The 13,159-nt window shown below is 46.1% G+C and overlaps 1 protein-coding gene across 1 annotated transcript in view; it reads left to right on the top strand.

Moving 5' to 3' along the window:
• The window catches only part of LOC104532104 (calcium/calmodulin-dependent protein kinase type II subunit gamma-like), a gene marked incomplete at both ends in the record, with an annotated part of 31,149 nt that extends 18,048 nt beyond the window's left edge, over positions 1-13,101 (top strand). The window contains 4 exons of the mRNA XM_010177211.1: positions 8,330-8,374; positions 9,041-9,089; positions 11,146-11,259; positions 12,976-13,101. Of these exons, the coding sequence (XP_010175513.1) occupies positions 8,330-8,374; positions 9,041-9,089; positions 11,146-11,259; positions 12,976-13,101 (334 nt within the window). The remainder of the gene's footprint in view (positions 1-8,329; positions 8,375-9,040; positions 9,090-11,145; positions 11,260-12,975) is intronic.
• Positions 13,102-13,159: the final 58 nt, after the last annotated feature.

The following is a 13,159-nucleotide window of genomic DNA, read 5'->3' as shown; positions in this document are numbered from 1 at the left end:
GGAAATCCTGAAAGTGATCAGTGAGGTACTTTACCACAGGCTGCCTCTCTGCCTTTAATATTTTTTTTGCATTCCCTGGGATGTCTCTGCACTGCCTAGAAATACTTAGAGGTGTAGCTGTGTTATGGAAGGGAAAAAGAAGTCTATCTAACTAAACTTCTGTTAACTTACTGTGCTAAGTTGCAGTCACATTACAAGAAGGAAAATTTTGCTCATTCAGCTTGTCTCCTTGGGAAGGTGACATAGGTGGCTCTGATGCAGCTGTTACAGAGAGGACTGGGAGACTGATCTGGTTTTAGTAATTTCCTTATGTATGTTTTGACTTTATAAGTTTTGATACTTTAGCATATACTGCTACTGCCTCGTGTTGGCATTATCCAGCCTGTCTTGAATTGTAATAGTACTTTAATGTTCTGGTCTTAACATAAACCTCACTTCCCACCCCTTTCATCATGCCTAGCTAGCTTTTCTTCCCCCTGTTACTCTAGTAGCCAGTAATAACGTGCTTTCTGGGATTTCTACAATACATCATGCCATGTTAATAGACCAACACTGTTTTAAATTTAGATTGTATTCTAATTAAATTCTGATCTGCAGAGGGTTCTGTTTCCTCCTGTGTCAGTGTTACTTGTGCATCTAATATAGGAGGGTGATTTTTTCTGTATTGCTTGGTTGACCCTCCTTTCATATTGAATCTTTTGCTTGTCTCTTAACATTTTCTGCCTCTTTTCTTGTTTCTGTAACTTTTTTGAAATCTGTATGAACTGCAAATGAGACTGTCTTCCTTAGAGATAAGTTTCCCTGCAGTGTCCATATAGCCTCTGTGTCTGCTGCAACTTAGAGGATAAGTTAGAAATAAAACCTGAAGTTTTGGAGCAGTTTCTCAGCTGGTATGAATTTCCACTTCTCCCAGTTAAAAACTCCCTGTTTGACTGGGTACAGGGATTACTCTGGGTTGTTGGTGGTCTAAGCACTGTATTCATGCACTGGTAGTACATCCCATTTTAGCTCTAGCTTGAGGAAGAAGCCTGTGGAGATGCTAAATTGTCCTAAAAGAAGATGAAAGGAATCACAAGTTTGTAAACCAGGTAATGGCAAGCCCTGTGTTGTGCCTCCATGAAGTGGAAGATTCATGAGCCAAATGCTGAACAGATCAGTGTTTGGAGTCTGTCCATACTGGAATTAAAGATCAGATGAGGCAGAGGCTTTGCTAGTTTGAGACTGCTCATGCAGTGGCTCTGTGATTCTGGACTGTATGGTGTGATTAGGAATGCGGTCCTGGGTATGAGGTGAACGTGGCCACTTCTGCTTTCAAATACAAGCCAGTCTGTATTTGTGCTTGAGCTCTGATGTGAGGATAGCTGGGACAAGGGCAATATACAAGGTGAAAGCTGTGAAGGCTTAGTAAGCGTGTGAAATGGGAAGGTACAACTCCATGGCCTGTACTGAGTTCAAGGGCTGCTCCAGAGGTGGGCTGCAGTAGTGTGTGGGAGTCCAGAGCTACATAGCAGAGCCCATGCAACTGTGGTTTTGGCTGGGGTGTGCTGTTCTACAGTATTTCATAAGCTAGATGTGTAGGTCCTCCCTATGAATAGTAAGCAGTAGAGAAATAGTCTAGATAGTACCAAAGGAGAAGGGCAGGTGGAAAATTATATGGAGACAGCAGGGGGAAGGGGTAGCATTGTAATGCTGAAAGACCTGCCAGACCCAGCTTGGACAGAATGACACTAAGAGTATGGTGAAAGAGCAGAGAAATGCACGCTGAGCCTGGTTTACTGGAGAGTGCAGTTTGGTGTGAAGGTGTCTTTGAAGATGAGTGAAGATGCCTTTGAGCAAGAGTAGAGTCCAGGAAGGTTAAGTAGTGTTGCTTGTTAAGAACAGTTGCTCTCTGTTCTTCTCCCAGTATCTGAGAGTGCAAGGTGTTCTGGCTGTTAAGTGTCTCTTTGCCTTTCTTGCCTTTCCTCTATGTCAGCATGGGTGCACCTTGCCTGTCCAGTCAGCCCCAATTTCTGCACAAGGAAGCCTTTCTCCTCCCCATGCTATACACAGGAGTTCCCTTATTTTTCTTTAGCCCTTGGGGATGCACCTCCAGTTGTGCCCTCTGCCCTACCCTCTGATTGTAGCTACAAACACACCTCTGCCTCCTCCAGATGTGAACACACAGGAGTTTTCTGCCTACCTCTTCAGTGCAGCTGGGGAAGCCACACAATTTTCTGAGGTGGGAGAGCACAGAGGGGCACCCCCTTGCATCCCACATCTTGTGTATATATATTCCTCCCTCTTCTCCTCTCCTTATATCAGTGTGTTGGGCACCTATATTCTGACCTCAGTGTTCGAGTTGATGGGGACCTTCAGCCCTGCCCTTCCCCCTGGTGTGTAGTCGTGTTCTTTAACAGTGCCTTTTCTCTGCACCTTCTCTCGTGTGTCTGTGCATTTCTGCTGCTGCTTATACCTGCCTCTAGGGGAGTGTTATTGGCAGGGGGGCCCTTGCTGGCACACTAATGTGTGAATAGTTTCTCTGCTTTCTCAGTGTTCGAGTTGATGGGGACCTTCAGCCCTGCCCTTCCCCCTGGTGTGTAGTCGTGTTCTTTAACAGTGCCTTTTCTCTGCACCTTCTCTCGTGTGTCTGTGCATTTCTGCTGCTGCTTATACCTGCCTCTAGGGGAGTGTTATTGGCAGGGGGGCCCTTGCTGGCACACTAATGTGTGAATAGTTTCTCTGCTTTTCTTCTCATCTCCTCTCTTCCCTTCTCTTTCACTCTCTCAATGGTGTGTCCAGAAAAGGAATCCAGTGTGCATTTGATGGTGAGCACCTCCCGTAAGCTGCCTGCGATTCGTGCGCCCGCCATTCTCATGCCATGCACGCTCGGCTTGTGCTCATCACCCTACATAGCATGTCTGTGGGTGTGGGTGGTGGTGGGGGGGATCGTTGTGCACTGAAAGGTCCATGTCCTCACTAAAAGGGCCCTGTGATCATCTGGCCCCCAGTCAGTCGTATAGTTCCTATTTTGTGCAGAAAATCAGTTGTTGGCAATGCAGCTTGACCTTGCCTGCTCTGAATGTGAAACAAAAAAAGGCAATGGTTCTCCTGGGCTCAGCAGAGCAGGTGTGTGCCTTGCCTGGACATGGGGCTTTGTCATTCTGTTGCAGAGGTGCCAAAAAGAGGAGCAGGTGCTTTGCCTGGTGTTGGTGCTGTCATCCTTGGTGGGAGCCCTGCAGTGTAGAACAAACTGAGAGTTGCTCCAAATGTGGCAGAGACTGATGGGGCTCCACCGTTCAGATGGAATGTGTGGGCACAGCACTGCTGGGCAGCTCAGAGCTGCCGGTCACTTCTTTTTGTAGCATACTTACTGAAAAGGTTTGTCAGAGCCTCTATAATACAAAACTTCCTTTTGTCCCAATCTCATTTATGTATCCCAGCATGACCAAACACCCAGTAACTGCCTCCCCTGTCCTATTCATTTCCTTTTTTCATCCATCCAGATGTTTGACATCCGTAGAGTCTGTCAGAAAAGTAGTCAAATCCACTCTCAAGGGAGCAAAGAGAAAATTGGCCAGTGCCATATTGTAAGGAGTCATACACAAGCCATTAGATGAGGCCTTTGTCTCTGACACTGAGATATGAACAGTAACTAAAGCACAAAAATAATTTATTGTATTATCTCCTTTACACAGAAAAATAACAGGAAATATTTCTCCACTATTGCAGGTAGGAACAGGAATGTTATAGTACTGAGAAAGCAGAATAATTTGTTTCCACATTAATATCTAGAAGATATTTTTGCTTTTCCTCTTCCAATGACAGGTTAAAACTATGTAAACACAAAAAAGTAATCCCAAAGTACTGCTTGGAAAATCTGATGTGAGGGACCAACTTTTCACTAGTCCATGCCTTTATGAAACTCCAGGGCAGGAGTTTGTTGTGCTGTTCTTGCCCTCCTTTTCTGCCCACTGCCAGCAATACTTAAATTCCATCTGCATGTTGTTTTAAAGCAGCTGGGATATGTAAACTGTGTAAGTGTCAGCCTCAGAAAACATGGAAGCAGTGCAGGTGGCCAAATAACCAGAGACGGCCCATGTGTTGGTACTTGCTTTCTTTTAGTTGGCTAGAAATGTGTGTCCCCGGCGATATGATCACTGGTCTGTTTTCTTTCTCTTGCACCCTCTGTGTTGTTTGTGCCTGTCTGTCTGTCTCTTGTCTAGCTCAGGAAGCGCTGCCAACTGCTGTGCCAAAATTAATCATGTTACATTGATCTTAAGAAGAGCCTGGCACCTTTTTAGGTGAATTGGCCTCTTTTAACTTGAGTTGTACCACTTTGAATTAGCAAGGATCGTAGCCTGCCCTGTGGCTGTGATGTGGGCTAGCAGGAGGGGAGGGAGTGGTAAGAGTTGGCTGTGGTACCCAGGGCTATGGAAAGGGCTCCAGGGAAGGGCATTGGTTAAGTGGCCAGGAGTCTGTGCAGGAAACTCAGTATGTCAGATACCTCCATCTGAGAAAGAGCTGTGAAAACTGCTTAGGGTGCCTTCTGCCTCTTACTTCCTTGGGACTCTGTCCTGGAGTAAAATGCTCTGTGATTCTGGACTAGCAAATGTGATACTCGGTCTTCTTCAGCCCACTGGATGGGGAAGAGTATGATGGATGAACTGGGTGTTCAGGGCAGCTTTGAGGGTAGGCTGTGTGCTTTGGGTGTGCGTGGGTTTGCACTTTGTAAGGTGACATCCCACACCTAACAAGCTGCTGTCAACTTTTTTCAAAACAGTGGCTTCCTGGATGGGTGGTTGTGTGTCCCCCCCCCATTTGGCCTCAGTTATAAAGCCTTGCAAAAAAATTGGAAGTATTTTTGTACAGTTTCTTTCATGCTAACTTTATCTTTTTATCCCAGTGGAGTAAGAAAAATGTACTGTGTTCTTCTCATTGGAAGAGGTTTGGAAGATAGATCTCTGCATTAGGATCACTGTTCGTGAAGAAGTACAGGAACCTCAGTGCTATGTGGAGGGGTGGATCCAAGTGTTGACAGAAGTTTGATTTTGTTTATGCCACAAAATGGCTTGGGATTCATTTTTTCAGGGTGGTTCTCCCTTCTTAGATCCACAGTGACCTGTCATCTCTTCTGCCATCAGGCTGGAAATACCTGCAGCAAGCAAAACTCTGGGAAGTCTTAGGACAGTGCAGGGGATGTATAGGAAGAGGCAGTAAACAGTATTTCCCCGCCCCCCCATGGACTTAAAGAATTCATTCCTGCCTCTCTCTTCTGTTTCCTCCCTTCTCCACCTGCCCCATCTTCCTCTTCTGTTTCTCCTCCTTCCTCTCCAAAAGGGATAGCTAGGCCGAGGCTACAATCATGCTGCTTGTGAAGAAAAGCCAAAGTATTAGTAGGTGTGTGTGAACTCTCAGCCTCATAGGGTCTGTCTCTGGTTGACATAATTAAACCTTTGGCAGATGTTTTCCTGCTCAGCATTTGACTTATGCATTCTTTGTGGTGGTTACTGGGTGATGAGGGCCTCATGTTTTGCAGCATGAGTTTGCAGTCCCCAAGAACAGTGGGATGGAGTGCACGCAATGAGGTCGCACTGCTGTGAGCTCCAATCCAGTACCCCAATCTGTAAATCAAGGAGTCTGAGGAGGCTCCTGCAATGCTGATTTTGACACTGTTGCTGGTGTCTGGCAGCAGTAGAGCTATATACCTGGTGTAGGGGTTACATGGCAGTGTAACTATGGGCCTAATTCTCCAACAACTGACTGGATTTGGGGGCTAGAAGCTATATGCTAGTGGACACAGGTTTCTCTTTCTCCAAATGTAGGCTTTGCTCATTCCTGACTTAACTGACATACATGACTCAATGGCATGTTTCTTTGCAGCAAGCTGATGACTGCCTCACTGTTGTGCTGTGTGAATGTAGGAAACTGAGATTTTATTCTTCTACCACAGCTGCGAGACTGAAGAGGGGAAATATGAAAAACTACTGGGCACCATCCAGAAAACTTGCTACTTAGGGAACTACATGACCTTTTCCTTGTGTCCCACCCCTATCCCTTTCCGTATTTTGGTCCCGAAGTCGCTTTGTTCAGGTCACAGCAGGGACACAGCACACCATACTTCACCTTTTCTCTACCTTTTCTAGGACAGACCACACTTTTTTTTGCATAAGTAGATTCCCTGGGACCGTCAGCATCATCACATATCTAGGACTATTTCTGCACACTTTCGGACTCCTTAGACACAATTCCCATTTGTCCCCTGTCTGAGACTGCACCATGACTACTGTGTGTGTCTCACTTCTGAAGTCTCTTTCCCTTTTTTTTCAGGACCGCTGCCTCATTCTTCTTCATCAAATACTTTTGTTGGTGCTCATTGCAGGATTCTCCTCATCCATTTGGGCTATTGCCTTTTCCCTTCTCTTTTCCTTCCTTATAGCTCTAGCAGTCCATGCATATTTGGGTTTTGGTACATCCCTTACAACATCTGTTGCCTCTGAGGGAAGAATGATGTCCAGTGACCCCGGCAGCACTCCTTCTTCCTCCCTCTTCTTAGTGATCAAGGCTGTGGGGAGGGGAGGGTCTGAGGAGATGGTTGGGATTGAAGCAATACTGTCATTTTCTTGCTGCCTCTGCTGCCTAGCAGGGGAACTAAAACCATGTTTTTCTGTCTCAGCCACAGAGCAACAACAAAACCAGTATAGTAAGCACTGCAAAAGAAACACCCCCAGTGCAGACGTCCATGGTATCTTCCCCAACTGCTATTTTTTTTTTTCCTGTTTGGTTTAATTTTGATTCTGTCCTCTCCCTCCTCTCCTTCCCCCCATCCCGAGTGCTGCTTGTGCTGCTCTGTTTCAGCTTGTGTTTTGGCTTCGTTCTGTTTGTGTCCCTGTGCTGCTGTGGGGCCTGATCACAGCCTCACAGGCTTTGGGGTGGGGCTGCTGAGCAGAGCTGTGGTTGGATGTGGGGATCGCAGCTTGCCTGGACTTCCCCTTGTGCCATCCCTGTATAGTTCTCTGTGTCCCATTCAACTGTTCCTGCTGGCTTTGGGGAGGCTGGTTTGGAAGAAGAGAGCGGCAAGCTCCATTTACTCTCCAACACCCAGGAAACGGAGGATGGACTTCAGGACACCACAGAAGAAGGGGCAGGCAAAGGGTTTTTAGAGGAATCCTTTGATGGCCCTTTTGGCCTGCCCAGTTACATGGTTGATTCTCTGCAGCTTGCTGACTTGCTGGGGTAGCATTTTCTGTTTGGGCTGTGTGCAGCAGGCTTCATGGGGTGTCCTGTGCCTCGTATGTTTAAGAGCACAACTCGGTGTGTTCTGCCTCAGTATGCTTGGAAGATGAGGCAGCAGTGCAATGGGTGAGAGAGGCACGTGGGTGAGTGTACATCACTGCACCGTCACAGTCCCTAGTGCCCTCACTGAGCCACCCTGCAAGATGGACAGCAGTGGGAGCAGATGGTGCAGGATCCTGAAGTCTTGTCCCAGTCATGAAGGGATGAGTGCAGGAGCTAGTTAGCACCCATCGACCTGGTAGCTGCTCTTTGTTGTGTGTCTCTGGAGAGGTGGATTTGGCATTTTTTGGGGAGTGGGGAGATGTTTGTTGTGTAGGGCAAAGGGTTCTTGGGACACTTCATAATTTTCTGCCTTCCTTTCACTAACTTGGTTCATTACGGTTTTGATACTGGAAGAGCCTAAATTATTAATTATTGTTGTTATTGTTTAAATTGGATCTCTTTTTAGAGACTTTTAGAAAAATGTGCCTTTTTTTGTGGCCCAGTTTCCTTAGCAACTCCTCTCTTGAGAGGCATTGAGGTGGTCTGGCTTATCCCCTTTTTATTGAAATTATGAATGTCCCTTTTTTAGGGTAAAATACCCAGAAAACTTTAAGAAAAAACCTGGGAGACAAAGGCCCCAGCCCAGTATTATCCTTTCCTCCCCTTCTCCCTCTTCTGAAATATTTTCCAGTGAGGATGCTGCTGAGGATTCATTACTTCATGAGCAGCTGCAGAGGGTGCAGACTGGCTGCTCAGTTGCTGTTTGGTGTTTGTGCCGGCCTGGTTCACTGGAGGCAAATTGGGAATTAGGGGCAATTACAGGGAAGCTGGGGGCTTTGTCTCCTTGCAACTGTGTGACTGTAGCTTTTAGTGCAGTCTCTCTCTTCAGGAAACCTTCTGTGCAGGAAGTGTGTGCTCGTGCACGCAAGCACACGTGTGCTGTGTGGAGTTTGTGGTTTGGTTATTTTTTTTTTTTTTTTAATGTCAGTCACCGTTTCTCCACTTGCTGGGGAGTGAAAAGAAATCAGAGAATGCTTTGGAACAGGAGTTTAATGATTCTTCCATCCTTTCCTAGGAGCCTCAAACAACTGTTGTCCATAATGCTACAGATGGGATAAAGGTAAGGGATGGGAGTGTTGCCAGAGAAACCTCTGCTGCTCTCTTGTCGTTCTTGTTTTAGTGTGTCTTACTTTGGCTTCTACCCTTCCAATGTCTGGTTTGTAGTATGCTCCTGAATACTGCTGGTAGTACACTGGGAAGGTTGTGTTGTATGGCTGTGGATCTCTGGAAGAGATTGAGTAGGGACAACTGTTCAAATACTATCATCTCTTTCCTACTGTGGTGTGTAATCACCACTCTCTTTCATATGTGGGGTGGAAGAGAAGATACAGGCACTTATGCACTTTTTTTGTTTTCTTCTGGAAATGGAGACCTGTTCCTCTGAGAAAGCCTAGGAGCCCTTCTTTAGCTTCTTGTGGCTATTCTTCTTCCAAACAGAAGCAACTCACATTTGATCTCATTTGACAGAATTTTGTAACCTCTGTCCTTGTAAAAGTTCTGGGTGGATGGCTTGAACAGCTTAAACATGCAAAAGCTGAGCAGAGATGCTGTTAAGTTTTGCTTAATATTTGGCCTGCTTCCATACAAATCTTCCTTGTATCATCCTCTCTCTGCCATCCCTGCCAATATTTTTGTGCTTTTCCCCATCTTCCTTCACGAACAAATGAAACTATTTACTCATGCTCCCGACTGCTGATGCCTGGTAATGCTCTGTTCTGCTGTGCAGGGTTCCACAGAGAGCTGTAACACCACGACGGAAGATGAGGATCTGAAAGGTAGGTGTTTTGCCTGTAATTTCTAATACAGTTAAGTGCAGGCAGGGGATCCTGGAGTTTTGATCATTGCCTTGAAGTAGCTTCCCAAATTTCTGTGTCTGACTCAGTGCATAAATTCACCATGACGCTGTCATTCCTGTCACAGTGGGACCATGCTCTGGGGAACCAGCTGACTTGGCCTCTGTGGCATATAAACACTGTTTGCCCTGAGCTAATTTGTTTTTGTGTCAAGAGTTTGAATTCTTTTCTTGCAAATATCTGTTCATCTCCAGTCCATTCTAGGCTTGGAAAATCCCTACTAGTCCCTTCAGGTTTGGAGTGTGGTTGTGTTTTTCTGCATCCCTGTAGGTTACAGGGAGTTGAAACCTCTCTGTTACTGCTCAGTCTCCCTTCTCTCACCTTTCTGGGAATCTCTTTAGTGACATACACACACTTCCTTCTTTTATTTTTTTCTCTTTGGATCTATTTTTGTTTCTAAGATGAAGATCATTCTCAGCCTGTCATCTCTGAAGAAAATGATTTTTCATGTCCTCGACTGAGATATCAGTAGAGGGAGAGGCTGAGAAGAGATTTCATACCTTTCAGTGACCACATCATAAATATTGTGCTTGTAAAATTCTTTAGATGAAGGAGCTCTGAGTCCCATATCTGTTCACGTTGTTTGAGCCACTGTCCTTTTCCTGACCTCCCTAAAGAAGGAGAAGCAGACAATTTCCTGAATGAGAGGTTTGGGATGGGTGAATGCAGGTTGCATTCTGAGGCAAATGTGTTAACAGTTTGCATTTTGAGGCAGAGGTATTCTCATTCTCCCTGCAGTCAATCCGAGTTACATACCCAGGGAAAAATCAATGCTGACCCTGTGTGGTGTAGCAGCAGTGTCAGCTGGGCTAGTTCATGCTGCTTTTCCCATGGCTTATCACAAGTTGCTGGCTCCTCTTCTGAGGAGTCACAGGGAGCAGACACACATGCCAGTGAGTGAATGAACTCTGCAATACAGATGGTTTCAGATAAGGCCTGACCTCATTACCGGACAGTATTCTAGCTCCTATCTTTTGGCTAAAGAGTAATCCATGCTTTAAGAACCTAGCTTTAATGGAAGGGAACTAGATGGTTTTGGTGGTGTGGTAATGAAATTGATTTATCTAATCTCTGCTGGATATCTGTCCAGAACAGGTATTTTTCCAGAGCCTTGTCTCCTTTGGCAGCTTTTGTTCAAGAGAGATCCCAGTCTTGAATCACTTGAGCCAACGGGTCCTGGCAGTCAGGAATACAAATGCTATGAGGAGAGCAAGGCCAGGACTGGAACAGAAGGTGTGGGGGAAGGAGGGCAGCTGCCCAGGGCTAAATCTATGAAGAATTGTATAGGCCTACATTGCTGCAGATCAAAACTGAGGTTTTTTTGACAGAGGTTAGAAAATTTTGTTATGATTTTAATAGAAGGTAGCATTTGAATGGTGGTTGGGAGGGAAGGAGCTTGCACAGTAATGGTTTGTGCTATGGCCAGCTCTGGTAATTTTAGTGCTTCACTTCTAAGTGTAGTAGTGTTTACTAGTGTTCCTTTCCAACTCCTGCCTCTCCATATTTTAAGCTAAGCAAGCACTCAAGCAAAACTAAATAGACCAAAAGGTTTGGGGGTGTTGGAGTTCTCTGTGTTCTGCATAGCCATGACTCTGGGAAAAGGGAAGTGTTTGCGTAATTCCTTTGCCAAGTTCTTATTTTCAATAGACAACAGGTTACACAGATCTATTCTGCTGTGGTGTAGGAGACATTGTCTTGCTCCATGAGTGACAGTTGCCTCAGGGATATGTTGTTTCTACTGTGGTGAGGCTAAAGGCAGTGCTCCCCCCCCCAACTCTCTGTCATTCTGAATTGCACAGCAGGTCCATGTTGTGGAGCTGTCTACTTGGCTTTGCCCTGGAGGATACTCCTGCATGTTTTGTGCCCAGCATTGTGGTTTCTTTAATGTTCTCCTATTTCCTTTCTCTTTTTTTATTTACTGAACTTCTGAATTTGCGTGTTTTGTTTGTGTTTGTGTTTTAATTCCCTGCCATGCTAGCTCCCCCTCTCTCCACCGGGGACGGCAGCTCAGTGCTTGAAGGACGGAGGCACAGTGAGAGCAAAACACAGACTGAGTCCATGCAGTCCCAGCTTTCTCTCTGTTTCTCAGCCAGTAAGTCCAGGGGGTGCAGTGCTTCACGGCATCTTTTTCCCACCTCTCCCTTCACCTTTCCCATTTCTCCTTCCCCAAGTTTTTTCCTCAACCCCAAGTTTTTTTCCTCAACTTCCCTCCAGAACGTTGATTTTTCATTTCCAGTACTCCAGAATAAAAAGAAATCATCTCCCTTCCTGTAAAATACCCTTCTTTGCACATTGAAAAATTCCAAACCTTTCCTTCCCTTTTTGGAAAAAAAAAACCAAAACCAACCCCAAAACAAACAATAAACAACAACAAAAAACCAACCCAAAACCCAGAACCTCATCCTAGCTAATTTCATTCCCTTGCTTTCATGTGGGCCAGATGTGGAGTTCTCTGCAGACACTGCCTTTTGGGGTTTCCTCGGGCAAGTCACTGCATCTCTTAGTTTTCCTTGTGGTAAATGGGATCAGTGGAATGTGTGAGGCTGGATTCAGACTCACTTGTCAAGAGCTCCTGAGCACGCCAGAGGTGGATGGTGCTCAGGAAGTACAAAAGGAATGAAAATCAGTTTTTACAGACTGCTTCAAGGATGCTTTGGAAGGGAGGCTGTGGCTGCTGGAAAACCCCTCAGCATTTCTGAATCCATTGTCAGGTGCTCTGAGTGAAAATCCTTGGATAATGTTGGCTCTGAGGGGCATTTCTCTGTTGTGAGCTTTACCTTGTGTGTCTGTCTTGCTAGCTCAGCTGGTACCACGGTTAGTCTGCCAGTTATGGTACTGTCTGCCTGACCCCTCCCGAATTGGCTGCCTCCATAGAGGAGCCTGTGGCTGAAAAAAATCTGAAAATGGATGAAAAAAGCTTGTAGGTTGGAGAACATCTAGGTGGGATGCCCAACCTTTCCCCCTACACCAACTTACCAAACTAGCCGCCTGACTAATTAAAGCTATAACGGAAGGATCCTTAATGTGAGTTGGGAACGTCTGGAGTATTTAATTCTGTTCAGGTCATTCTGGGAAGGAAGGAACAGGCATGCCCTCTTCTGTCTCCTGTCTTCCTTCCCTGGTTCCTTGCACACAGAACCAGTAGTACCTCATGTGGTGCAGCAGTCGGAGCCTCTCTGTGACTTATTTTTGAAGTAGCTCTAAGGATGTCAGCCTGCTGGTTCCTGAGGTGCAATGGGAAAAGTGTTTTGTCCAGCCAGAACGGAAGGGAAATGATATTTTCTGAAGTCCTTTTTGCTGTGAAATGTCCATCGCTGCTTCCTTATTAACTCCTTCCTCTTGCTCGTAGGAAGGCCCTGCTTGGTGTGCGGAGTGACAAATCACTTCTCAGCCAAGCAGAGCAGCGTCCTCCCAGCCCGCTCCCCTCTGAGTTGAGATTTGCAGTGATGTGGATGCCCTGCTTCCTTTCCCTTGCACTTGCATCTCGTACTTGCCCTCATGCTGCTCTGTCACTACTCTGACCAGTGTTTCAGGTAACCCTCAAACTACCTCCAGCAGCATTAGTACAATTCCTCCTGTGCTCGGATTTGAGGGGTCTCCTGCACCGGTGCCAGGGTGGTCCCCTCTGAGCAGTGCCCAGCCCAGCTGCCGGGTGACAGAGGCAGGAGAGCAGGTAGAGGTTGCTGATGTCTCAGTGTGCTGACAGGGGTTGGGGCTGTGTGTGTTTGTACTTCTTTGTTGGGTTTTATTTTGCTTTCTGGTTTTCGTTTGTTTGTTTATTATTTTAATGCTTACATTTGTTTTGCAGCTACACAGTCTTATGAAGAGAAGCTTCTTGCCTGGGACAGCCCAGGGCAGACATTGGAGTTAGAGCGTGCTCGGTCGGAGCCTTTGCTAACTCCAGTAGTTCCCTTTGTACTTAACCGTGCACCGTGTAAGTTAGCAGCGGGGTAGCAGTAGTGGAGTAGTGCAACTAACGCTAGTTACCGTAG

The sequence above is a fragment of the Antrostomus carolinensis genome, unplaced genomic scaffold (assembly GCF_000700745.2).
Source record: "Antrostomus carolinensis isolate BGI_N321 unplaced genomic scaffold, ASM70074v2 scaffold4051, whole genome shotgun sequence".
In the NCBI taxonomy this organism is placed as follows: Eukaryota; Metazoa; Chordata; class Aves; order Caprimulgiformes; family Caprimulgidae; genus Antrostomus; species Antrostomus carolinensis.
This window is presented reverse-complemented; position numbering and strand designations above follow the sequence as displayed.